Genomic DNA, 27,697 nt, shown 5'->3' with positions numbered 1-27,697 from the left:
ATTTGTATTTCTTAATCCTCTCCCCCTCCCATCTGGCAACCATCTGGTAACCAACTTCCTTTCTCTTGCTGCTTTTAAGTCTCCCTTTATTTTTAACCTCTGGCCTTTTAATTATGATGTGTCTTGGAGTGGGCCTCTTTGCATCCATCATTGTTGGTACTCTCTGTGCTTCCTGGACTTGCATGTCTATTTCCTTCACCAAATTAGAGAAGATTTCTTTCACTATTTTTTCAGATAGATTTCCAATTTCTTGCTTTCTCTTCTCTTCTGGTATCCCTATGATACACATGTTGGACCTGTTGAAGTTTTCCCAGAGGCTGTTTTATATTATTCTCATATTTTTGGATTATTTTTTCTTCTTGTTCTGACTGGTTGTTTTTCAGTTCCTTATGTTCCAAATCATTGATTTGATTCTCAACTTCAAGACTCTACAGTTATTTCATTGTAAATTTATCTTTATTTCAATTAGTGTATCCCTCATTTCTGATTGGATATTTTCTTTTTATGGATAAGTCTGTTTGCTTTATTTCCAAAATGTGGGGATACTGGTTATCATTGACTGTAGAATCAGGGGATCCCAGAGGTCCCCAGGAGCTACTGGGGATCCATGTCAGATTTCTAGGCTGGCTTGGCTCACTAGCTGAGTGTCCTTGGGAGCAGCTCCTATGCCATCTGGAGTCCCTGAAGGCCCCCTCCCTGGAGTGTGGGGTCTGGGTCCTTCTTGAATTAGTGGATGGCCAGAGCAGTGTACACACTGGGCTCATCTGCGGGTTCCTCTGACAGGGAGGAAGTGGTTTCACTTGTCTCCTGTCTGAGGCCCAAGTGGTTCAGTTAGGCATAGGTCACATCCTGGGGGCAGCAGATACAGCAGCCTGAGGGTCCAGCTCCATGCCCTCCCCAGGCTGTGGGTCCTTCATGGCAGCATCTGACATCCTTTCTTTGCTCTGATGCTGGCATTGGAGGAAGAGGAAGAGGAGGAGGGAGAGCAGAAGGATGAGAGCTACCAAGACCACAATCAGCCTGTTCCAGTACCTTTGGAGATTACTCTGTGGGCCTGACTCTGAATTGGGGAGGGGCCGATCCTCAGAGACTTCTAAGAACAGGAGGTCCAGGGGGGTCACTGGGGTAAAACCATATCTGGGGGCCATAGCATCTGAATGTCTACCCGTGGCTGGGTATCACAGGGCCCACAGGGAACAGGGCCTAGAACTGCCCACTGGACTATTGCTATCAGTCCAGGGTCCAGGAGAGCCTGTCTTCTCCTTCCTTAGTCAGAATGAACCTGTCAAATCGTATTCCAGAGCCACATTGGAGGGTCATGTTCCTTCCTGAGGTCATGACAGTGGTGGGCAGGGCTGAGAGGCTGGGTTTATAGTAGTAGACCCCTGTCACCACCAGCTCCAGGGGGTCACGGGGCTCTGTCCAGCCAGTGTGGCTAAGTTTTACAGTAATATCTCCCTACATAAAAGTCTTCCATGAAGAACTTGGCATTGTCTCCAGGCTCCAGAGGTTTCTTTCTGTGCAAGGGTGTATCCATTTCTTCTCTATAAAGACAGTATCCCTAGGCCTGCAGCGTCCCCTGACACCACATGAACTCTTCCAGGGGATCACAGAGCCTGGCTCAGCCCAGATGGTGGGTGTGGGGAGAGTCCTTGCCTGCACACTGGTTTTCTGGTCCAGACTCAGCCTAAGGTAGAGAAGAGCAGGGAGGATAGACATAGTGCTATCTGCTCTGAGTGCTCCTGCTCTGCAGGTAGATGAGACCCTGGGCCCTGGGTTCCAAGAAGCGAGGGCAGGGTGTACTGCAGTTACCTGGGGAGCATCTGAGGCTTGTGGCTCTGGGGTCTGACTGGATATTTTTTATGCTGCTGAGGGTCCTCACTATTTTCCTTGAGCATCCTATAACCAGTGTTTTGAACACTACATCTGATAGATTCCTTATCTTCTTTTCGTTTAGCTCTTTTTCTGGAGTTTTGATCTGTGCTTTCATTTGGGCCATGTTCCTTTGTATCCTCATTTTGGCAGCCTCCTTGTGTTTGTTTCTATGTATTAGGCTGAGCTTTGACTCCATTTCTTGGTAGTGTGGCCTAAATTAGTAGGTGTCCTATAGGCTCCAATGGCTCAACTTGCCCTATCACCCAAGCTGAGTATTCTAGGCATGCCCTTTATGTAAACTGAGTAAACCCTCCTCTTGTAGTTGAGCCTTGGTTGCTGTTGGTAGATCAATGGGAGGGATTTACCTAGGCCATTCAGCTGCAAGGACAGGCCATCACCACTGACCACCAGCATCCATCATCTGTGGAGCTATGCAGAGCCAGAGTAGTGGTGCTCTGACATGGTCTGTAGCTGTCCACTGATGTGCTGGCTCTGGGGTTTCCCAGGTGGTTCAGGGCAAGGTCAGCCCCCACCTGTGTTTTGCCTGGGACTGCCCTGCCTGAGCTATAAAGCAATCGGAGATGGTTGTTATTTCTGCTGGGCTTAGAGACTCCCAGGCTGTGAATCTAATCAGGCTGCCAGCAGGGCTCACTGAGGTCAACTGTTGCTTGTTTGATAGGATTTAGGAACCAAGACCAGGCATTCATATGAAAAAGTAGATTGGGTGGGCCTATAAATTGGGTGGGGCAGAGCCTATGGGGATTTCCAAAGTGGGTCAAACAGTGTTAGCCAGGTAGATGGAATCTCAGATATGGCACCAGCTTATCAGCTCTGTTGGTGGGGGGGAGAGTTTAGTAAAGGGACAATGGCCTCTGCTCATCTTGATGCCAGATACTTCAGTTTCTCCCTGTGTACCACTAGTGCTTTTCAAGCTACTACCCATTGCTGGAGCTCAGAGGGAGTGAGTCTGAGTAGGGGAGTCCATGTGTGTGTTCTTTACAGGGAACTGCTTGGAGTTCCACCAGTTTCTTTCACTGACACAATCCACTCTGGGTTTTGCAGCCAGAATTTGTGGGGACTTATCTTCCTGGCATTGGAATCCTGGGCTATGGTGCCTGCTGTGGGGCTAGGACTCCTTGCTCCCAAGATATCACTCCTGAATTTTTATCCACATGAGTGTGGGTCCAGCTCATTCCGCAACTCCACCCCTCCTACTAGTCTGGATGGATATGGTTTCTTTAACTCTGTAGTTGTCAGACTTTCACTCAACTCGACTTTGTAGTTGTCAGACTTCCATTCAGTTAGATTTCTGATGTACTTGAATGATGGTTGTTCTATATTTTAGTTGTAATTTTGATGTGGTTGTATGAAGGGGCAAGCCATGCCAGCCAATGCCATTCATCACCTTGACCAGAAGTCTGAATCTTCATGGCTGGTTTTGTATAGATTTGTCAATGAATTCTACCAGGTTTTTAGCAGATAACTCTCATATTTTTAACTGTTTCAGAACATTTTTAATAAAGGAAATTCAATTGCATAACATTGATATCAAAGCACCAAAGAGATGGCATTAGAAATACCTATAAATCAATCTCCCTTATGGACATAAAAGCAACAATTCTAAGTAAAAATATTATCAAATTAATCCAGAAGTTATTATAATAAATGACATAATATTATGACCAACTAATTTTTAACCTAAGATTGCAAGGATAGTTCGGCATTGCTGTAATGGACTATGACAGATTAAAAGAGAATATACCAATAGATAGAGAGAATAATTTCAAAAATATTCAATGTCCATTCATTTCTAAAAGAAAAATGTTTAAAAGGGAACTACCTTAACTTGATGAAACTGTGTACTTCATACAGGAAGTGCAGGGCTGTACAGGAAGTGTCATACTTTGTAGTGACACCTCAGGAGCATTCTCATTCAAGTAAAAAAATAAGATAAAGATTCTCAGAGACACCATTACTGTTTGTCCTTATACTGGTGATCACAGCCAGTTGTACTAAGTCTGGAAGAAAAAAGAGGTGTAAGAATGGAACAAAAAATGTTGGTTATCCAAAAACCATATGATTATCTACCGAGAAAGACTGAAATAATCAAATGACAAATTACCATAACTTAAATGTTTGCAAGGTGGCCAGATATGGTTGCATACTTAAATAATTTGCTTTATTCTGTACTAGCAATACAAAAATTAAACATATAACAAAAAATCAAGTTAACAATAGTAACAGTAAAATTTACTATAGTAGTATATTAACTAACAAATAAACACAGCAAAAGATGTATAAGACCTCTTTGAAGAATTTTGTAGAAATTTTATTAAATATAAAATTAATTATTAAATGGAGAGATATACTTAACTATTACTTGATGTGAGAACAGGTGATTCTACCAAATTTAATCTTTAAACTCAAATTAATTTCATCCAAAATTCCAATGATTTTTATAATGAAACTAATAAGTTGATTATACAATTCATTTAGAAGAGTAAATTTATCAATATAGTGGAGATGGTTTTTAAAAAGAACAAAAATGGGTATATCTTCCTTGTCAGTTTTGAAAACATTGTAAAGCTGTAGTAATGAAAAAGTGTGTCAGTAGTGCAGAAATAGGTAGTAAAACAGAAGAATGTCCAGAAACAGACACATGGAAAGTTTGAAATGCGTCTTTTTCTCTTGCTAAAGGCTTTCTAGTGTTTCTGAGATTAAAAGATCTCAGTGTCAAAGAAGAGTGGATGGAGATTTATTATACATTTCCAAAAGTAATAAAGCTACTTTAAATTAATTGTTTCCTACACTCAGACTGGTACATACAGTATTTGAAATTTTTCATCCTTTTTTCAAATGTTAATTCTCATAGCAAACAATAAATACATAACAGGCATTACACGTTAAAGGAAGATCTTATCATTACTTACTGTCTCATTGAGAACCAAAGTAATATTTCCAAAATATCATTTTGATCATTTCAATTGGTATTTTTTTTTCCTTTTTGTTTTCTATAATGTCTCACAAAACAGCAGAACATACCTCTGAAGACAGGAGGCAAAATAATGGTAGCTCTGTGAATTGTCTCTTTCCATGAGAATCAATGGGTAATTTTTTTTATCTTAGGGATTGCAGTTATGGGTCCTCCTGGCCCCCCTGGCTTTCCTGGAGAAAGAGGACAGAAAGGAGATGAAGGGCCACCTGGAATTTACTTTCCTGGATCTCCTGGACTTGATGGAAAGTCTGGGGCTCCTGGCCTTCCAGGGCCTCCTGGCCCTCCAGGTTCTCACATCCCTCCTAGTAAGCTATTCTTTTCTTCTAAATTCTATTGTTGTATTTTGTTTTCATTTGTAAGTGAAGCTAACTGAAATTTGGCACCATTCTTTGTGTTTCTGATATCTAAGAGATGCTATGGCAGCTTGTACTTTGATTTTTTGGTGGTTCTTTGATGTTTAAATTTGCTTTTCAAATTCTTGCCAATATTGTATTTTCCTTTTGCTTATAGTTAGTTTTATTACTGCAGAGAAGTAGCTGAAAAGAGGTCTTTTTTCTACCCTGCCAGGCTTCTTTTTTGTTTAGTCTTCTGCGCATTTCACAATTAACTTGCTATCCTTTTTTATTCTTATCTCAGGAGATGAGATATGTGAAGCAGGCCCCCCAGGCCCTCCAGGATCTCCAGGTGGTAGAGGACTCCAAGGAGAACAAGGAGTGAAAGGTTTGATCCCCACATTTTGTCCTTCATTATTTCATCCATTTTGAATTTATTCTTGTGTTTAGTATAAGAAGGTGGTCTTTTTATCCATGTAGCTGTCCAATTTTCACAACACCATTCATTCTTACAAAGCATTTCAAAATCCTCTGTATCCTCCACCGTACTTCAGCCACTCACTCCCATGAACACATCCAAGACCATTTGTTTCACAGTAGTGCACACTTCCATAACCTTGATTTCATGAGTCCCATTTTCTGACCACTGTCTCATTTTTTAAGCTCTACTAACTCTAATAAACTGACTCCAACATCAACCTCAGTGAGACGTACCAACTTTGACTATCCCTTAGTGTTTGGGCATTTTTTGTTTTTTTTTTTCCTTCCCTCAACCTAGCTTAAATTCCATGATCAATCATTGGAATCAATACCACGCGTAAACCCTTGACTCCTTTACTGTCCACTCACTTTGTTGTACTTACTTACAACAAAAAAAATAGCCTTGGTGGGTCCAAAATACTACCTCTTCTGAGCCCGAATCTTCTCTTCTCTCTTTATAATTTTAACATCCCCTCTTCCATTCTCATTTTAAGATTCTGACTGTTTCCTCCTTCACTGACCAATTGAAGCAATAAGACAACTTTCATAGGTAGCCACCATGACATTTACCCACCTATTTGCATCTGTGCCCATATATTCTCTCTTCCTGCTTGTTACTATTAATACTCCTATCTAAAGCCAATTTTTCTATTTATACAATAGATTCCATTTCCTCTTGTTTTCCCAAGAATTTTGTTCCAGAAACTTTTGTATCTCTCACACCATCAATTTTTCACTTTTTTCAATAAATATTTTCTTTTTTTTTTCTTTTTATTTATTTTTAGAGAGAGGGAAAGGGAGAGAGAAAGAGACAGAGAGAAACATTAGTGTGTGATTGCCTCTCACATAACCCACACTGAGGCTCTGGCCTGCAACCTAGGAATGTGCCCTGACTGGGAATTGAACCGATGACCCTTTGGTTCACAGCCCATGCTCAATCCACTGAGCTACACCAGCCAGGGCAATTTTTCACTTTTACTGAATCATTGCTAGTATCATACACATATGCTCTTTTCACCAATCTAAAAAATACCTTATCATAAACCCACTTCCCCTGCCAAATAATGCTCTATTCTTCTACTCCCATTTAGAGCAAAACACCTCAAGAAATTTCTACTCATTCTCTCTAGATACTGTCCTCTAATTTTCTCTTAAACATACCCCAATCAGGATTTTACTTCCTTCCACCACCACTCCATAGATGCTTTTGTCAAAGTCATCAGCAGCCTATAACCTACTAATCTAAATGTCAAGTCTCTGTCCTTTTTTACTTGATTTATTTTCATTCTTTAAACACTTTTCTCAATTGGTTTTCAGTGCATTACATGCCTTGTTTTTCTTCATATCTACCTAGCATAATATATATTTATATAGCAAGTCCTCAATTCACATCGTCAGTAGGATTGGTGACTTTCAGTGAAATGACGTATAATGAAACCAATTTACCATAGGCTATTTGATATGAACAAGAGTTGGTTCATCAACATTATAATGAAATGATGTTGAATGAATTGAAATTATTCGAGGACCTGCTGTGTGTGTGTATGTCTGTTTGAAGTATATAATTTATATCTCCTATCTATTATCTATCTATTTTTGTATGGAATCTCTCATGTAACTACCATCTAAATCAAAATATAGAACTTTCCCAGGACTCGAGAAGACTGTCTTGTGCCCCCTAGTTAGCATTCTAAAAAATACCCTTTGTGACAGCACAGGTGGAACTGGAAAGCATTATGCTAAGCAAAATAAGCCAGTCAGTGAAAGACAAATACCCATATGATCTCACAATTAACAGGAACCTAAAAACAAAACAAACAGACAAACAAGCAAAATATGACCAAAGACACTGAAATAGAGAACAGGCTGACAGTGACCAGAGGAGAGAGGGGAGGGAAATTCAGGGGGAAAGGGAAAGGGTTTGCAGGAACAAGTATAAAGGACATGTGGACAAAAACAAGGTGGGGGTGGAAATGGGAGGTGGGGAGGGCTGGGGGGGTGTGGGCTGGGATGGGAGTAAAAGACAGAAAACTGTACTTGAACGATTAAAATAAAATTTTTAAAAAAGAGTAGAGAAGAACAATGATCACTTGTAGCCCCAGGATCACAGTGTCACCAATCCCATCAAAGAGGTAGTTATAGATCATGTGGAAGTGTGTAAGAAGTGCTAAGGAGGGAAAAAAAACTATGAGTATGGTAGTATAAAGTATATTAAGGAGAAAGATAATGGAATAGAGAAATAGAAATGGCTGTATTTTCCTGTAATTAAATTTTGTATAAGCAAAAAAAAAATAACCATAATTTTACCATCTATCATACATTAGTTTGCCTAATTTTGAACTTTGTATAAATGGAATAATACAGTATGTGCTCTTTTGTATCTTTTGTTGCTCAATATTATATCTATGAGATATATTTATGTTTTTGTTTATACTAGGGTTTTTCCCCTGCTCTTTGGTATTTCCATGTACAAATATATCTAAATATTCATTCTAATGTTAACAGATGTTTGGTTTGGATCTATTATGAATAAAGCTGCTATAAGCATTCTTATACATTTTCTGATTATCAGCATTCATTTCTATTTTATATATATATATATATATATATATATATATATATATATATATATATATATATATACACATACACACACCTGGGAATAGAATTGCTGGGTTATAGGTATGTGTCAATTTTGTTTATATAGAAATCACTAAACCAATTTCCAAAGTGGTTTCAGATCCCATTTCCCTGATGACTTATTGATGCTGAGCTTCTTTCCTTACAGTTTGTATATTCTCTTTGTAAAGTACCTCTTTCCTAGTTTTAATTGGGTTATTGGAGATATATATATATCTTCATATAAATATATATATATTTACACATACTTACATGCATCACAACTATCTTCTTCTATTCTGTGACTTGCTTTTGTACTCGTGTCTTTTCTTGAACAGATATTATTAATTAAAAGAAATCTAATTATTAATGTCCTCTTTTATTGTTAGTACTATTTAGGTCCTATTTAAGAATATCTGCTTACCCCAAGGATGACAAATATTTTCTATGATTTTTTTTCCAAGAACTCGTACCAGTTTGCTTTTGTGTTTTGATCTTTGGTCCATCTTCAATTAGTTTTTGTGTATAGTTGGAAACAGGGATCAAAGTTCATGTTTTTCCTATATGTATATCCAATTGATTCCATACCATTATACAAATGACCATTTCCCATTGAATTGCATTAGCACTTTTGTTGTAAATATTATGACTATACATTGTGTAAGTCTGTTTTTGACCTATTTTGTTCCATTGTTCTACTTTTTCTCCTGACATCAATGCCAAACTGTCCAAATTATTATAGCTTTATAGTAACTCTTGGCTTACTTTGTATTTTCATATGCATTTTTAGAATTATCTACCCAACTTTTAAATTTAGAATATTTCACAGTTTCATCCTTTTCTTCTGCTCTATTCGAAACTCATTTATTAAGTTAAAAGATTTTAAAATAATATCTACTTGCCAGTGACTTCAAAATTTATGTCTCCTGTCCAGATATAGATCTTTCCCCTTAGATTAGTGTATCTAGTTGTCTACTTAACATTTTGAACTTCACATCCTTGTTTTACTACCACCTCCCCCATAATCTTTCAAGTAACATCTTTGCCTTTTTACTTAAAAGCAGGCCACTCTAGCCTTCTGGTTCCTTGGGCTAAAAGCCTTAAAGGTATCCTTGATGTCCCTCTTATTTTTTTAAATTTATTTTTAGACAGAGAGGGAAGGAGGGAGGAAGATGGGGAGAGAAATATCAATGTGTGGTTGCCTCTCGTGCACCCCCTACTGGGGATGTGTCCTGCAGCTCAGGCATGTGCCCTGACTGGGAATTGTACCAACAATCCTTTAGTTGTCAGGTTGGTGCTGAATCCACTGAGCCACACAAGGCAGGGCTCCCTCTTATTTTGTATTCTTTATGATATCCATGAGAAATTCTCATTGATTTTACTTTAAAATATGTTCAGAATTTAACAGTTTCTCATCATCTTTATTGTTGCCACTCTAGAATGAGCTGCCATCTTTCCTATATCACTGCAGCAGTAGCCACTTAAATGGTTACCCAGTTTCTATCCTTGTGCTTATATTCTATTCTTAATATAGCAGCCAGTCATTCTCTTTTTTAAAGTTTTTTAAAACATTTTTTCATGGTTGTTTATGTACAGTTTTCTGCCTTTTCCCACCACCCCTCCCAACAACCCCAGCCCTTCCCACCTCCTGCCCCTGTTTCTAACCCCCTTGTTATTCTTCGTATGTCCTTTATAATTGTTCCTGTAAAGCCTTCAAACATTTCCCCCATTATCCCCTCCCCTCTCCCCTCTGGTCATTGTCAGCCTGTTCCCAATTTCAATGTCGTTGGCTATACTTTGCTTGCTTGTTAGTTTTGTTGATTAAGTTCCTGTTAATGGTAAGATCATATAGTATTTGTATTTCACCACCTGGCTTATTTCACTTAGCATAATGCTTTCCAATTCCATCCATGCTTTCGCAAAGGGTATAAGCTCCTTCTTTCTCTCTGCTGAGTAGAATTCCGTTGTGTAAATGTATCATAGTTTTTTGATCCATTCATTTACTGGTGGGCACTTAGCTTTCCTCCAGTACTTGGCTATTGTAAATTGTGCTGCTATGAACATTGGGATGCATAGGTTCTTTTGGATTGGTGTTTCAGGATTCTCAGGATATAATACTAACAGTGGAATTGCTGGGTCAAAAGGCAGATCCATTTTTAGTTTTCTGAGGAAATTCCATACTGTTTTCCATAGGGGTTGCACCAGTCTACAATCCCACCAACATTGCACTAGGGTTCCCTTTTCTCCACAACCTCTCCAATACTTGTTGTTTGTTGCTTTGTTTATGGTGGCCATTTTGACCGATATGAAGTGGTATCTCGTTGTGGTTTTAATTTGCATGTCTCTGATGTCTAGTGATACTGAGCGTCTTTTCATATATCTCTGAGTCTCTGTATGTCCTCCTTGCAGAAGTGTCTGTTCAAGACCTTTGCCCATTTTTTTGATTGGGTTGCTTGTCTTCTTAGAGTGGAGTCATAGGAGTACTTTATATATTTTGGAGATCAAACTTTCGTCTGAGGTATCATTGGCAAATATATTTTCCTATACAGTTGGTTCTCTTTTCATTTTAATGGTATCTTCTTGAGCCTTGAAGAAGCTTTAAAATTGGATGCAGTCCCATTTGTTTATTCTTTTCTTTATGTCCCTTGCTCTAGGAGACATAGCCGTGAAAATATTGCTTTGTGGAATATTTGAGATTTTTCTGCCTATGTTCTTCTCTAGGACTTTAATAATGTTACGACTTATATTTAAATCTTTTATCCACCTTTATTTTATTTATTTTTATTTTATTAAATTTATTTTTGCATATGGTATGAATTGGTGATCAAGTTTCATCTTTTTGCATGTAGCTGTCCAGATCTCCTAGCACCATTTTTTGAAGAGGCTATTTTTACTCCATTGTATGCTTCTTCCCCTTTCATCAAATATTAATTGACCATAGAAACTTGAATTTATTTCTGGGCTTTCTGCTCTGTTCCATTGGTCTATGTGCCTGTTCTTATGCCTGAACCAAGCTGCTTTGATTACCCTGGCCTTGTAATACAATTTGATATCAGGTATTGTGATAGTTCCTACTCTGTTCTTCTTTCTCAAAATGGCTGTAGCTATTCGGGGTCATTTATAGTTCCAAATAAATTTCTGAAATATTTGTTCTATACCCGTGAAATATGCCATTGGTACTTTAATAAGTATTGCATTGACTCTATAAATTGCTTTGGATAGTATAGACATTTTGATGATGTTAATTCTTCCGATCCATGAACATGGTATATGTTTCCATTTGTTTGTGTCTTCCTTAATTTCTTTCTTCAGTGTTATGTGTACTTTTCTGAATACAGGTCTTTTACCTCCCTGATTATATTTATTCCTAGGTATTTTATTTTTCTTGTTGCTATATCAAATGGGATTTTGTTCCTGATTTCTGTTTCTGATGTTTCTTTGTTGGTATACAAAAGTGCCTTTCATTTCTGAATATTGACTTTGTATCCTGCTGCCATGCCAAATTCATTTATTAAGTTGAGCAGCTTTTTGGTGGAGTCTGTAGGATTTTCTATGTATACTATCATGTCATCTCCAAACAATGACAGTTTTGCTTCCTCCTTTCCAATTTGGATGCTTTTTATTTCCTCCTCCTCTTCTTCTCCTTCTTCTCCTTCTTCTCCTTCTTCTCCTTCTTCTCCTTCTTCTCCTTCTTCTTCTTCTTCTTCTTCTTCTTCTTCTTCTTCATCTTCTTCATCTTCTTCATCTTCTTCTCTTTCTTCTTTTTTTTTTTTGTCTGATTGCTGTGGCTAGGACTTCCAATACTAAGTTTAATAGGAGTGGTAAAAGTAGACATCTTTTTCTTGCTCCTTATCTTAGTGGGAAAGTTTTTAGTTTTTGCCCACTGAGTATGATGTTGTCTGTAGGTCTCTCATATATGGTTTTTATTATGTTGAGGAATGCTCCCTGTATTCCCACTTTGCTGAGTGTTTTTATCATAAATGGGTGCTGTACCTTATCAAAGGCTTTTTCCACATCTGTTGATATGATCACATGATTCTTTCTTTGCTTTTGTTTATGTGATATGTTACATTTATTGATTTGCAAATATCGTACTATCTTTGCATCCCTGGGATGAATCCCACATGGTCATGGTGTATAATCTTTTTAACATATTGCTGGATGCAGTTTGCCAATATTTTGTTGAGGATTTTAGCGCCTATGTTCATCAGTGATAGTGGCCTGCAGTTTTCTTTCTTGTATCTTTATCTGGTCTTGGGATTAGGAGAATACTGGCTTCATAAAAAGAGTTTGGGAGTCTTCCATCTCCTTGGATTTTTGGGGCTAGTCTGTGAAGGATAGGGGTTAGCTCTTCCTTAAATGCTGTGTAAAATTCTCCAGTGAAACTGTTTAGTCCAGGCCTTTAGTGTGTTGGGAGCTTTTTGATTACTGCTTCAATTTCATCAGCTTTTATTGGTCTGTTCTGGCTTTCTGCTGCTTCTTCATTGAGTTTTGGAAGATTATATTTTTCTAGAAATTTGTCCATTTCACCCAGGTTTTCAAATTTCTCAGTGTAAATTCTTTGTAGTAATTTCATACATCCTTTGTATTTCTGTGATATAAATTGTAATCCCTCTTCTTTCGTTTCTGATTGTGTTTATTTGAGTCCTCTCTCTTTTTTTCGTGATGAGCCTACCTAAAGGCTTGTCAATTTTGTTTATCTTTTCAAAGAACCGGCTCATGGATTTATTGATCCTTAGAATTGTGCTTTTAGCCTCTGTGTCATTTAACTCTGTTCTGATTTTGGTTATTTTTTTTTCCTTCTACTTATTCTGGGCTGCCTTTGTTGTTGTTCCAGTTTTTGTAGGCATAAGGTTAGGTTGTTTATTTGAAATGCTTCTATCTTTTTTAGGTAGGCCTGTATCGCTATGAACTTCTCCCTCAGTACTGCCTTGGATGTTTCCCATAAGTTTTTGGTTTTTGTCAGTTCATTTTCATTAGTTTCCAGAAACTTTTTGATTTCTTTGCAAATCTCATTCTTGACCCATTCATTGTTTAATAGCATGCTATTCAATCTACATGAGTTTAAGTGTTTTTGAGTTTGTTCCTTGAGGTTGGTTTCTAGTTTCAGTTCCTTTGTCATCAGAGAAAATGCTTGATATGATTTCATTTTTCTTGAATTTGTTGAGGGTTGTTTGTGACCGATCATGTGGTCTATCTTTGAAACTGTCCCATGTGCATTTGAAAAGAATTTGTATTTTGCTTCTTTGGGATGAATGGTTCTCTCTCTCTCTCTCTCTCTCTCTCTCTCTATATATATATATATATATATATATATCTGATATAACTGATATATATATATCAGTTAAGTTCATTTGATGTAGGACATTGTTCACTGCCACAATATCTTTGTTGATATTTTTTTCAGAAGATCTATATTTTTGACAGCGGGGTGTTGAAATTCTCTACTATAATTGTGTTGCTATCAATATCTTTGTTGAAGTCCTCCAAGGTTTTCTTTATGTATTGGGGTGCTCCTGTGTTGGGTGCATATATATTTACAATGTTTATATCTTCTTGATTGGTTCTTCCCTTGAGTATTATGATGTGACCTTTTGGGTCTCTTTATATGGCTATTATTATTTTTTGAAGTCTTTTTTGTCTGATATGAGTGTTGCTACCTCACCTTTTTGTACCTGTCCATTTGCTTGGAATGTTTTTTTCCAGACCTTCACTTTCAGTCTATGTAGGTCTTTTGTTCTCGGGTGGGTCTCTTGTAGGCAGCATATGTGTGGGTCATGTTGTATTATCCATTCAGGTACTCTGTCTTTTGATTGGAGCATATAATTCCTTTACATTTAAGGTTATTATTGATAGGTACTTATTCATTGCCATTTTTTTTGTGCCTGTGTTCCTCTCTCTCACTGTTTTTCTTCTTGTTCTTAAAGCAGTCCCTTTAGCATCTCTTGCAGAGCTGGTTTGGTGGAGGTGTATTCTTTTAGACTTCTTTTGTCTGTGAAGCTCCTTATTTGGCCTTCCATTTTAATTGAGAGCCTTGCTCAGTAGAGTAATCTTGGTTGCACGCCTCTGGCTTTCATTACTTAGAATATTTCTTGCCATTCTCTTCTGGCTTAGAGTGTTTCCTTTGAAAAGTCAGGTGCTAGCCTTATCAGGGCTCCCTTGTATGTTGCTTCCAGTTTTTCCTTTGCTGCCTTTAAGATTCTCTCTTTGTCTTGGAATTATGCCATTTTAACTATGATCTGTGTTGAAGTGGGCCTGTTTGGGTTCCTCTTGATTGGGACTCTGTGTGATGCCTGGATTTGTGTGATTTTTTTCTCATCAAGTTAGGAAGTTTTCCATCATTACATTTTCAAACAGGTTTTCTATCCCTTGCTGTCTTCTTCTCCTTCTTGTGTCCCTATTATACAGATATTATTATGTTTCATGTTGTCTTGCAGCTCCCTTACCACATGTTCATTCTTTTTGAGTGTCTATTCCTTTTCTTGCTCTCTCTGGTGTTTTTTTCTACCTTGTCCTCCAACTCTCTGATTCGATTTTCTGCTTCATCCAGCCTGCTTATAATTCCTTGTGATATGTTTTCTTTTTATTTCTGAGATTTTATTTTTCATTTCTTCCTAGTTTCTATTCCTAGTTTCTATTTCCTTTTTAATGCTGATGTAGTTCTTATTCAGTTTCTTGTAGTTGTTTGTGAATACCTTGAGTATCCTTATAACCATTAATTTGAATTCTACATCTGATATTTTGGTTACGTCCATTTCATTTAGCTCTTTTAGTGGGGAGTCTTTCATTCCTTTTGATTGCATGTTCTTTTTGTTTCTCCCCATTTTAGGTGACTCTTTGTTTCTGCGCTTCCTGATGTTTCGCTTCGGTAGCTATCTTTGTGGGGTGAACTTCTACGGTATGAATTCTATGAGGTTCAGTTGTGTGGTCTCTGACCTCCTTGTCTGGACACTCTAGGTTTGCACTTTCTTTTGTTTATGTGGGCTCTCTTGTTGTACTTGTTTTTTTACCTATTGGTGGTTCCTTTGTTGGTGGGTTTCTCCTCCAGCAGGTATACTGATATTCACAGCTCCCACCTATTCTTGTATGTGATCAATGGCAGGGGGGAGGCAAAGTGAATTAAGACAGTAGGAGAGTATTTTATGGGATTTAAAGTACCAGGAATTAGAGAAGTGATAACAGATTCTTTGGATAAGTATAGCATTAACTGTGACATCTCACACAACTGGCCACTATATATAAAAGGTAAGAGATAAGACTCTTGTGAGAGGGGAGGAGGATTGTGAGCTGAATGCAGAAAATAGTGTGCTTGTGCAAGGTTAGATGATGAGATATAGTGAGAGTAAAGAATAGAAAGCAGGCATAGTGTGAGAGAGAAGAGAGTATAATAATGGTCAGGATTGAAGTGAAGTGGGCCAAGATCAGGGAGTATTGCTGTGTAGTATGTACAGTTGTGTGGAACAACAATTATTTATAATAGTACTGAAATAACAATAATGCGACAAGAAATATATGATTTGGATAACCAGAACAGAAAGTATCCAATCAAGAGTTGTGTGTTATTGGAACACAGGTCAAATGAAAGAAGGAAAATTAAGGAACAATACAGAGAGAATAAGGAAAACCAGTCAAACCATGCAATTAAACAGGTAAATACAATGAGGAAAATTAACATAAGGAAGAGAAATTAAAAAATACTCCTGGCTGGCGTAGCTCAGTGGATTGAGCACGGGCTGGGAACCAAAGTGTCCCAGGTTCGATTCCCAGCCAGGGTACATTCCTGGGTTGCAGGCCATAACCCCCAGCAACCGCACATTGATGTTTCCCTCTCTCTCTCTCTATCTCCCTCCCTTCCCTCTCTAAAAAATAAATAAATAAAATATTTAAAAAATACTAATAAAATAGAAGTAAAAAATGATGAGATAATAATAATACACATACACAATAAAATGCCAGCTGTCTGGGATAGCAAAGTGACATTTGTCTCAGTTTCTCAGTTTTGGGGGTTAGCCTTGTGTTCCCCCTTTCAATCTTTCTCTGGACCATTTGTAACTCCATCTCTTATTGTCTCACTTGGTGGAAGAAAAAAGAAAGGGAAACAAGAGAGGGAGGATCCAAAGATAAAAAAATAATATTAGTAAGCCTCCTGCTGACTTTAAAACTGTTCAGCAAGTTCTGCTGGTCTTTCTAAATACCACAGGAAGAGGGTGGCTGGGATTCACTTGTCTCCCTTCTTTTGGTTCTGAGAAGATGGGTACCAGGTCTGGGTCGCAATATTCACAGTTTCCAGGCCTCCCAGCCCAGGTCTTCTGTGAGCTACCAGGCTCAAATCAGCCACTCAGCTCTTCACAGCATGAGTCCATCTCTTGCAAGGAGCCTGAGACAAACGGGGTGCATGGTGCAGCTCAGCTACTATCTCTGAGCATGCAGTTCCAGATACACAGGGCGCACTGTTCAGCTACTATCTCTGTGCAATGCCAGACATGTGGGGTACATGGTTCCCCTCAGCTACTGTCTCTGGGCATGCAGTTCCAGATACACAGGGCACACGGTTCTCCTTAGCCACTTACTCAGGGGGCATGCAGCTGAAATCTGCCTCAGGGACCGCAAGCGGCTGCTGGAGAGTTCCTTACAAAGCAGCTGCCTGCAGTTCCCAACAAGCTCATGGTTTTTCACACAGCCCCACTTTCCAACCAGTCGGGAGACTATCCAAGTCAGGGTCTGACATGGCCCAGCTCCTCCCTTCCCTAGGTGTCTCCAGGCACTCCAATTTCTCTGGTGTCATCGTCCACAGTCCCTGCAGATGTGTACCACCTCTGTGTGTCTCCCACTTCACCTCTATTCCCCCCAGTGACTTCCAGCATCCAGGTCCCTCCTGGTGCCAACCTGCCCTCCCTGCTCTGGAAGGGGAGGGAGCTGGTGACCTAACTCTCCTTCTGGTATCCTGCGGCAGGTGCCAGGCAGGGGGCACAGCAGCCTTGGTCCTGGTGCAGATCCCAGGGACCTTACCATCCTAGTGCACTTTCCTCACCATCTGTTTTCCAATGTCCTCTGCAATTTTTGGCTTCTAAACTTCATATAAGCTGGGATTCCGTTGGCTATTCACTCTGTTCCTCAGGAGATTGGCTAGGTGTTCATTCCAGCTGGGCACAACAAGAACTCGGCTTCGCTCCCACCTACCTCATCACCATTTTCACCAAGCCAGAGTCATTCTTTTTAAAACTTAATGTAGATCATGCTGCTTTTCTTTTTAAATTCTTCTACTAGATTCTCATTTCACTCACACTAAAAGCCACAGTATTTAGGGAGGCCTATGTAAGGTTTTATAATACACCACTAGTTATAACCTGTTAACTGTTTTTCCTGGTTCCTCTTTCTCACTCTCCTCCAGCCATATAGTCTCACTGATGTTCCTTGTGCATGCCAAACATGGTTATTCTTGTTGCCTAAAATACTGTATACTTGTTGTGTATGTTCTACATTCTTTAATATTTTTATTTTGTATTATCTTCTCAATGAGGTCTATTCTGACCACCCTATATAAAATTGAAACTTGTAAACCATCCCCAGTATATCCTATATGCAGTCCTGTTATTCAGCTCTATATTTTCCCTATAAATATAATTCTTTTGATACAAGGAATCTGTCCAGAATGTATTCAGCCATGTAAAATGAAAAACAGACATTTATAGAAGAAGAGACAAGGTATAAGAAACATTGTACATAGGACAATAACATCTCAGTCCGCTTCGATGTAGGCACCTTGGGACCTCACACAGTTCTCCCAGTCGCCTCAGTTGCCCTGTTGTATTTTCCTGAATCTCATTGATGGTCTGAAATAGCTTCCCTTTCAAAGATGATTTTAGTTTTGGGAAAAGCCAGAAGTCACAGAGTACCAAATATAGGCTGTAGGGGTCTGAGTCACGTAAGTGATTCAATGTTTTGCCAAAACACTCTGCATGAGATGGGATGCATGACTGGGTGCATTGTTGTGTTGAAGTTGCCAATCACCAGTTGCCCATTGCTTGGCCTTCTGAATTGTCTGAACAGTTTCCATGGAGGAATGTTGAAGGTTAACACAAAATTTGATGCAGATTTGTTGCTGTACTCAGTCATTTTGAATGCAACAGCCACACAATACACATGCTCACTCAACAGTGTCTATCACCCCCACTGACTAGTACAGTAATGTCATCATTGTTCATGCACGTGCATTTCAGTCCACTCTCCTTGGCTGCCAGGTTACATCGATGTTAAACAAACTATTCTTGTTTATTAACAAAGGCTGGACTTCTTCCAGACAGATCTCATATATATATATATATATATATATATATATATATATATACACACACACACACACGCACACACACACATATATATATGTAATTTAATAATCTGGCACCTTTATTTTTTATTATCCTTTTCCACTGCTATATTTTGAGTACCATGAAGACATGGATTTTTCTCTGATTTGTTTATCAATGTATTACAAACACCTAGAACAATGCTTGGCACACAATTGGCACGCAATAAATATTTATCAAATAGATTGATTCAAGATGTAGGCTTCTGTAACTACACTGTTAGGTGGGAATGTTGTCCATTAGTGCTAACTTCTTTAGAACCTATCTAAACAAGGTAGATTAGTAAATTTTTTTTTCATTATGGTTTTCTCTAGGTGACAAAGGTGACACCTGCTTCAACTGTATTAGAACTGGTATTTCAGGGCCTCCAGGTCAACCTGGTTTACCAGGTCTTCCAGGTCCTCCAGGTAAACCATTTTGCCCCAGGACAAACTTTTAAATTATTTCTTGGCTAGCTTTTAGTGAGCTTACAGCTTTAGAGTAATGCTAGTTTCTTATTTTATCACTTGTTACTCATATTAATAAATAAATATGTAATGTCTGTGTTACATTTATGTTATGAAATAAGTTATACTCTTGTTTCTAATTTCTGAAGCTACCAACAGTTTCTAACCAATTGAAACCAAATGTGATATCCATCTGACCCACAAGTCTTTTACTCAGCTGCCTCTTGGGATATCTCAATACTATAATATCTTGAAATCACACTTTAAATTTGTGTTAGGGCTTAGAATAGACACCAGATCACTTACCTTTCTGTCTAGTATGTCTCCCAAGGAAACCAATTCATTTAGCACTTGGAAATAGATTTTTAGCAACTCTTATAGCTGCCAGTGAAATTTAATAATCTAGTCTTACAACTCCAGTCTAGTGGTTCTTAAACTTGGGAATGCATCAGAATTACCTGGAAGACTTGTTAAAGCACAGATTTCTGCATCCTGCCCTCAAATGTTCTGATTTGGTAGATCTGGGGTAAGGGCCCAAGAACTAGCATTTTTAACCAGTACTCAGGTGATGCTGATGCAACTGGTTTAGGGACCCATTTGGGGAATGACTGCTTTAGTAACATTTCCTCTAGTGGTTGAGTACCAAACATTTCTGATAAATCCAATGTTACAGAGTGAAAAACCAAAGAAAGAACTGGTAAGTATCTAGGAAAATTGTTTAAGTCAGAACAAAGAAAGATATTCAGACTTTGTGTCCTTGTGATAGTTGAAGGAGCTCTGTACACAGTACTTGGTAGCTGTGAGCTCTTGAGAGCATTTGGGGTTGGAAATACCTGAGACTACAATATTGTAAGTAACACAAAATGTTAGATTTACCTAAAAGGAAGAACAATTTCTTCATTTTGAGAGCATAAGATGCTCTCAAAAATGGGATTGAATGGGATTCTTATTTTAAAACTTGACTTCCTGACTTGCTTATTTTTGTATACTTTGTTAGGGATTCAACTTCAAAGCTCACATTATTGTGTGTATGTTTGTGTGTCTTAGGATCTCTTGGTTTTCTTGGACAGAAAGGTGAAAAAGGACACGCTGGTGCAGCCAGTCCCAAAGGACTAAGAGTAAGTTTTCAGCATATTATAGAACAAAAGGACTTGAAGAAATCTATTTTCACTTATGTATACGTATTAAATAAATTTATTTTTCTATTAAATTTATTTGATTCCTTGACACTCCATGACTTACATGGCTCTTCTGATTCATAGCTTTTTACACTAAATGTTATGGGTGGGTTGATGAGGTAAACTGGAGATAGGAGAGTTTTAGAAAAAGATAAAGTGATTTTCTTTTTCTCTTTCCCCCATTCTTTCTTTTTTCCCCCTTCAGGGCATACCAGGATCTCCAGGTGCTCCAGGCTTTCCTGGACCTAAAGGAGAACCCAGTGACATCCTCACTTTTCCAGAAATGAAGGGTGACAAAGGACAGTTGGGTTTTCCTGGACCTCCAGGTCTCCCTGGTTTACCTGGCATCCCTGGACAAGATGGATGGCCAGCGCTACCTGGACCCAAAGGAGAACCCGTGAGTTGGTTTAGTATCTTTGGTTTTCTAATGTCAAAATGTTACTTAGGTATGTTTTCTAGCATGTGCCTGTTACTGGCGTGAATACCTAATCAGTGCTTAAAGAAAATGATTAATATATAGAAACGTTACATTGTTATTGACTATGTAGGGTTTCTTTACCACTCCTTTCTCTCAGTTGTTTCTTAAATTCCTTTTCAACCCATTTCTATACTAAGTAATATAGGCTATAAATTTCTGAGCAGAAGGTTAAGATATTGTGGGTCACTGTAAGGTTCTCCTGCCTCACACATCCTTGTCTGGGTTTATTTACACACAACAGCAGAAGCCTAATTTGGTCTTTATATGTAGTAAGCTTAGAGATTCATGTGAGTGGGTGGCCATGTTAAATGGTACATGGAGCCTAAAGGTTGAACACAGATGAACAGTGCCTTATTTTGTGTACAACACACAGTCCAGAATATTTATGTGGGAAGTTATATTTATATAAAATATTAGCTAGGCTGTAAACTTCTTGATGTATTGTAGAATATAAACTTCATTATGGCAGAGTTTTTGTCTGTTTTTATTCTTTGTAACACCAGCACCTGACACATAGTAAGAACTCAGAAGTATTTGTTGAAGAAATGAATAAGTGGAGTTATCACACATACTGTTCCATAATACACATTTATACAGCTTTTAAGAATTGTTTGTGTCTTTGTCATTTTTCTGGTTGTATTCAGTAATACCAACCTTTGGAGAGCTGTTATATCTATGTCTCTGTATTAAACTTTTCCCTTTTCAGGGTGGAATTGCTTTTAAGGGTGAAAGAGGTCCCCCTGGAAACCCAGGTTTGCCAGGTCTCCCAGGGAATAGGGGGCCTATGGGCCCTCTTGGTATTGGCCCTCCAGGCCCAGTAGGTGAAAAAGGCATACAAGGTGTGGCAGGAAATTTAGGCCAGCCAGGAATACCAGGTGAGTTCACTACATTTGTTTTGTTCTTAATTTGGTGCTTAAAAGCAGAAAAGTATTATCTTTGGCCACTCTTGGCTTCCCTTCATGAGACATGTGTTTCCCTGGACATTTATATTTGGGCTTTTCAGAGCTCCTTAGCAAGGGAAAACAATATGTGTGTGGTTTTTATGAGAGGTTTCCTCTTTAATTTTTTTCTGAATTTTTTTGTTGTTTTGAAGTACATGATACATAATGCAAAGTTTAACAAATAATGATATTGGAGAAACACATGTAACTACCATAGACATCAAGGAACAGAACATTGCTAGCATCCTAAAACCCCCAAATTCTTCTCTATCCTTTTCTGGCCAAAATCTCCTTCCATTTCTCCAAGAGTAACCACTGCCCTGACTTTTGCATAATTTCCTTCAATTTACCCCCTAGGTTTATGACCTAGATGTGCATTCCTAAACAGATTACTTTAAGCTTCTTTTTGAAATTCATGTTGATGGAATCATAGGTATCCTTTATGTTTACTTTGTGTATAGCTATAGTATATTCATTTTCACTGCTGTTTAGTATCCTATTATATCTGTGTATAACAGTCGATTTGTCCATTCTGTTGTTAATGGACAATTGGTTATTTTATAGTTCAGGCCTATTCTGATTAATGCTTCTATGTACATTCTTGTATATATGCCCTTCTGTATATATGCACACACTTCTATGGGGCAAGGATCAGTAAACTACAGCATGTGGAATAAAACTGACCAGCACTTTTTGTCATGAATGAAAGTTTTGTTTCAACAAAACCATTCACTACTGACTGGTTGCTTTTTCACCACAATCACAGTGTTGAACAGTTGTGACAGAGATCATGGTGGCCCACAAAAAAAGTATTTACTGTCTGGTCCTTTATAGAAACAATTTGCTAGTCCCTTGACTAGGCTATATATTTAAGATTAGCATTTTCAAGGCACAGAATAAGTCCATCTTAAGTTTTACTTGTTAATTCCAAATTATATCCAGAGCAATTGTATGAATTTATACTCCCATCAGAACTATTGGAGATTTCTTATTGTTCTATATCCTCATAAACATTTTGTATTGTCAGATCTTTATATTGTTGTCAATCTGTGGAAGTATGGGATATCTCATGGCAGTTTTATTTTACATTTCTCTGATTACATTTAAGTTTAACACCTTTTCATATGTCTACTGACCATTTTAATTTCCTTGTATGAAATGCCTATTCAAGTGTTTTGACCATTTTTCTGTTGGATTGAATCTATTTCTTATTGACATAGAGGATTTTATCTCACACACACACACATACATATACACATTATATACAGAGTGAGGCAAAAGTAAGTTTACAGTCCATATGGAAAATAATATAATTATAAATGATAATACAAAAATTAATTCTGTGTTTCACATACTCAGAACTGTAAACTGATTTTTGCCCTGTCCTGTATATTCTATTCTATTAGTTCTTTGTTAGCTATTTATATTGCAAAATTTTCACTTACTATTGCTTGCCATTTTTTACTCTCTGTATGGGATCTTTAATGGACAGGAATCAATTTGAATGTAGTCAAATTTATCAGACTTTTCTCTCATGGTTAGTGCTTTTTACTTCATGTTTAAGAAACTCTACTTTGTCCTGAGTCTATTTTAAGTTCTTAATTCAATTAATGAGAAGAAGATGTACTTGGACTTTGCACACATAAAATCTTAAGGTACCATTACTTTACCAAAAAGAAGTATTTTTCTTGTTTACTACAGTTTGATTTTTTTAAGATTATTTTGGCTTATATTTTAACAAGTTTTTATAGATGCCATCTTGAATAATGGAAGCTTTTTTTGGCTTTTCATCACCTTTTATTTTTTTTCTTTATTTATTTTTATTGTATTTTTCCATTAATATTTAGTCCCCTTAGCTTTTAAAGCTATCATCTACTTTTACTTTTTTGAAATTTCATCCTCCTATTTGGTATCTTCCTAGAATATATAATATGGGATTGTTTTTCTTGTAGATTTTTGTTAGATTGTACTTTTAAAAATTATATTTTCTTTTTTGTTTTCAACTAAAAGGGATCTTTAGTCAAGAGAACACTTATTTTGCTGTTGATTCCTGTGTGTTCTTAGGTCCTAAAGGTGATCCAGGTTGGACCATAACCCAGCCAGGAAAGCCTGGTCTGCCTGGTATCCCAGGCAGAGATGGTGAAGTTGGTCCTCCAGGTATGTGAGGAATTTATTGGACCACATTTTCACCACTTACTGGTTTCTTTATTTAAAAGTTTCCCTTTCAAAAATCTGTTGCTTCTCTTAAGGTGACCCTGGACTCCCAGGCCAGCCAGGTTGGCCAGGAATACCAGGTAGCAAAGGAAAACCAGGTATTCCTGGAATAGGGCTTCCTGGACCACCTGGTCCCAAAGGTATGTAGGGGTGGGTAGTAGTCAGGGTAGGTTAGCTGCTTAGTATGACATTATTTCTTGAAATAGTTCATTCAACAAATAAAATATATTAATTGTACCCTTTTTCTATATACTGTAATGAGTATAAATGAAAAGTAACAGCATGCATGCACTGTAATTTCATTTTCTTTATCTAAAATTGTCCAGGCAAGAAAATATCTAAGTTATAGATATGTAAAAATGATATTTAAGCTATAAAAATCACAGTGATTATTTTCTTTTATGTTCATTGTTATATTTTCAGGGCTTAGAACAGTTCCTGGAACATAGTAAGCATTCAGTAGATATTTGTTAGATAAATGGATTACATTAAACAGAATACAGATTTATTGCACACATGTAACCAAATAATGTTTTGTTCTAAATCATATTTTCTTGATTTCCTGAAAATTTAAAACCTATTGCTTCAGTTCTGCTTCATCCCTCACAAAATTTATTCTCATTATCGTCAAGAGTGTGCATTGGTCTGAGAATAGTGCTTAATATGTCCTTACTTGTTTAAACTGAATGACTTAGAAGGAGTCAGATTTTATTTTTGTATATATATGTATGTAATATCTGCAATTGTTTTTAGCTCATTTCCAAAATTATATGGTAGACCTTTTATTACACTATGTCCCAATGTAAGCAGAAGAAAATATTTTCTGCATTTTTGTGTGAGATTCATTCCTTATGTTCAGTTTTACCTCATAATAGTTCTCATGCCCCTTTAGAAGAGCGTATTTTCCACACATGTTAGCTCTATGTGAAAATTAGAAGGACCATAGGTGATTGAGAAGGACTATCAAGTATCTGTAAGGCTTGAGCCTTAGTCATCATCCAAAATGTCATTGTGGTTTTAACATCTTAGTGTAGTCACTAAGCCTGATTGGATAGGGTAGAAATGTTGGTTTGAGAGTTTGGGTATTTTTCTTAGAGTATCTTCTATTTGGAGATTAAAAACGACTTATCATTTTTCAGGTTTTCCTGGAATTCCAGGACCTCCAGGAGCACCTGGTACACCTGGAAGAATGGGTCTAGAAAGCCCTTCCGGGCCACCAGGCTTACAAGGACCAAAGGTCAGGGACAGTTTAATATTTCTTAAAGATCTCATTTATTTGTTTTTAGAGAAAGGGAAATGGAGGGAGAAAGAGAGGGAGAAAAACATCAATGTGAGAGAAACATCAATAGGTTACCTCTCACCCTGACAAGGGACTGAACCTGCAACCCAGGTATGTGCCCTGACTAGAAACTAAACTAGCAACCTTTCATTTTGTGGGATGATAACCAACCAACTGAGCCACATTGGTCAGGGCAGGTCTAGGACATTTTAATTTATTTTTTTCCCACAATCCTGTTTCTCCTACCTTCCTTTATTTTTTGTTTGTTTGTTTATTTGTTTATTTAAAATCTTTATTCTATTTTCCATTACCATTTAGTCCCCTTATATTCCCTACCCTCACAAATCACCACACTGTTTTCCATGTCCATGAGTCCTTTCCCTTTTTGCTTAATCCTTCTACTCTGTAACCTCCCCACCACCTCCATAGCTGTCATCTGCTCTCCATGAGTCTGTCCCCATTTTCTTTGTTAATTCAGTTTGATCATTTGATTCCATATATGAGTGAAATCCTATGGTATTTGTCTTTTTCTGGCTGGCTTATTTCACTTAGCATAATATTCTTCAGGTCCATCCATACTGTTGCAAAGGGTAAAATTTTCTTCTTTTTTTACTGCCAAGTAGTATTCCATTGTGTAAATGTCCTGTACTTGTTTTATCCACTCATCTATTGATGGACACTTGGGCTGCTTCCATATCTTGGCAATTATAAATAACACTACAGTGAACATAGGGGTGCTTGTGCTCTTTTGAATTAGTGTTTTGGTTTCCTGTAGATATATTCCCAGAAATGAGGTTACTGGGTAAAAAGTCAGATCCATTTTTAATTTTTTAAAATATTTTTATTGATTATGCTATTACAGTTTTCCCAATTTTTCCCCCTTTATCTCCCCTCCGCCCTGTACCCCTCGACCCTCCAGCATTCCCCACCCCTTCATTCATGTTCATGGGTTATACATATAAGTCCTTTGAGTCCTCTGTTTCCTATACCATTTTTTATATTTCCCCATATATTTTATGCCTACTGATTATGCTTCTTTTTCCCTGTACCTTTCCCCCACTATTCTTCCCTTCCTGAACCCCACTGAACTTCCTCTGTGTTATGTCCATTTCTCTGAAACTATTCCTGTACTAGTAGTTTGCTTAGTTTTTTTTTTTTTTCATTGTTTTTATTTTCTTTTAGGTTCATTTTGTTGATAGTTATAAGTTTGTTGTCATTTTACTATTCATATTTTTCATCATTTTCTTAGATAAGTCCCTTTAACATTTCATATAATAATGGCTTGGTGATGATGAACTCCTTTAACTTGACCTTATCTGGGAAGCATTTTATCTACCCTTCCATTCTAAATGAAAGCTTTGCTGGATAAATTAATCTTGGATGTAGGTCCTTGCCTTTCATGACTTTGAATACTTCTTTCCAGCCCCTTCTTGCCTGCAAGGTTTCTTTTGAGAAATCAGCTCATAGCCTTATGGGCATTCCTTTGTAGGTAACTGTCTCCTTTTCTCTTGCTGCTTTTAGGATTCTCTCTTTATCTTTAATTTGGGTAACTTGATGATGTGCCTCGGTGTGTTCCTCTTTGGATCCAATTTGTTTGGGACACTCTGGGTTTCCTGGACTTCCTAGAAGTCTATTTCCTTTGCCATATTGGGGAAGTTTTCCTTCATTATCTGTTCAAATAAGTTTTCAATGTCTTGCTGTTGTTCTCCTCCTTCTGGCACCCCTATAATTCGAATATTGGAACGTTTCAGGCTGTCCCAGAGATTCATAAGTCTCTTCACTTTTTTGAATTCTTGTTTCTTCATTTTGATCTGGATGGATGTTTATTTTTTCCTTTTGTTCCAAATTGTTAATTTGAGTCCTGGTTTCCTTCCCGTCACTGTTGGTTCCCTGAATATTTTGCTTTATTTAATTTGGGGTATCTTTCATTTGTTTTTTCATTTTTCGACCAAGCTCAATCAGTACTGTGAGCATTTTGATTACCAGGGCTTTAAATTCTCCATCAAATAGGTTGGCTATCTCCTCATCACTTAGCTGTCTTTCTGAAGTTTTGCTCTGTTTTCATTTGGGCCCTATTCCTTTGTCTCAGTGTACCTGTTAAGTTGTAAGGGGGCAGGGCCTTAGGTATTCACCAGGACCTGGCAACCCTCCTTGCTGTGCTACAGTGCTGCCTGTGGAGGAGGGGACAGAGAGGGAACAATGCAGCTCGCCTGCTCAGCTCTATCCCAGTTTTCAATGAACTCTCCAAAGTGACACTGGGAATTTCTCCAGTCAGCAACTGCCATAGTCCAGTCACCTCTATGAGTCTCAGTTTCATCTTCAGCCAGTCCCGCCTATGCCGTCCACCATCTCGCCTACTGGCCTGATTGTTCTGGTTGAGTTTTTCTTTAATTTCGTGTTTGTCGGAGTTCCATGAAGTTTGATTTTCTGGCACTTCTGGTTGTTTATTGATTTTAGATTGGTTGCTATTCTGCTTTTGGTTGCATGAGGAAG

At 37.8% G+C, this 27,697-nt stretch overlaps 1 protein-coding gene across 1 annotated transcript in view; it reads left to right on the top strand.

The window, feature by feature from the left end:
* COL4A5 (collagen type IV alpha 5 chain) overlaps nucleotides 1-27,697 on the top strand; it is a 295,836-nt gene that overhangs the window by 190,872 nt on the left and 77,267 nt on the right. The window contains exons 20-28 of the mRNA XM_036016745.1: nucleotides 5,002-5,175; nucleotides 5,507-5,590; nucleotides 18,983-19,075; nucleotides 20,162-20,232; nucleotides 20,498-20,689; nucleotides 21,477-21,645; nucleotides 23,776-23,868; nucleotides 23,961-24,065; nucleotides 25,065-25,162. Of these exons, the coding sequence (XP_035872638.1) occupies nucleotides 5,002-5,175; nucleotides 5,507-5,590; nucleotides 18,983-19,075; nucleotides 20,162-20,232; nucleotides 20,498-20,689; nucleotides 21,477-21,645; nucleotides 23,776-23,868; nucleotides 23,961-24,065; nucleotides 25,065-25,162 (1,079 nt within the window). The remainder of the gene's footprint in view (nucleotides 1-5,001; nucleotides 5,176-5,506; nucleotides 5,591-18,982; nucleotides 19,076-20,161; nucleotides 20,233-20,497; nucleotides 20,690-21,476; nucleotides 21,646-23,775; nucleotides 23,869-23,960; nucleotides 24,066-25,064; nucleotides 25,163-27,697) is intronic.

The sequence above is a fragment of the Phyllostomus discolor genome, chromosome X (assembly GCF_004126475.2).
Source record: "Phyllostomus discolor isolate MPI-MPIP mPhyDis1 chromosome X, mPhyDis1.pri.v3, whole genome shotgun sequence".
Lineage (NCBI taxonomy): Eukaryota > Metazoa > Chordata > Mammalia > Chiroptera > Phyllostomidae > Phyllostomus > Phyllostomus discolor.
Note: the sequence above shows the minus strand (reverse complement) of the source record. Positions and strands in the feature narration are given on the sequence as shown.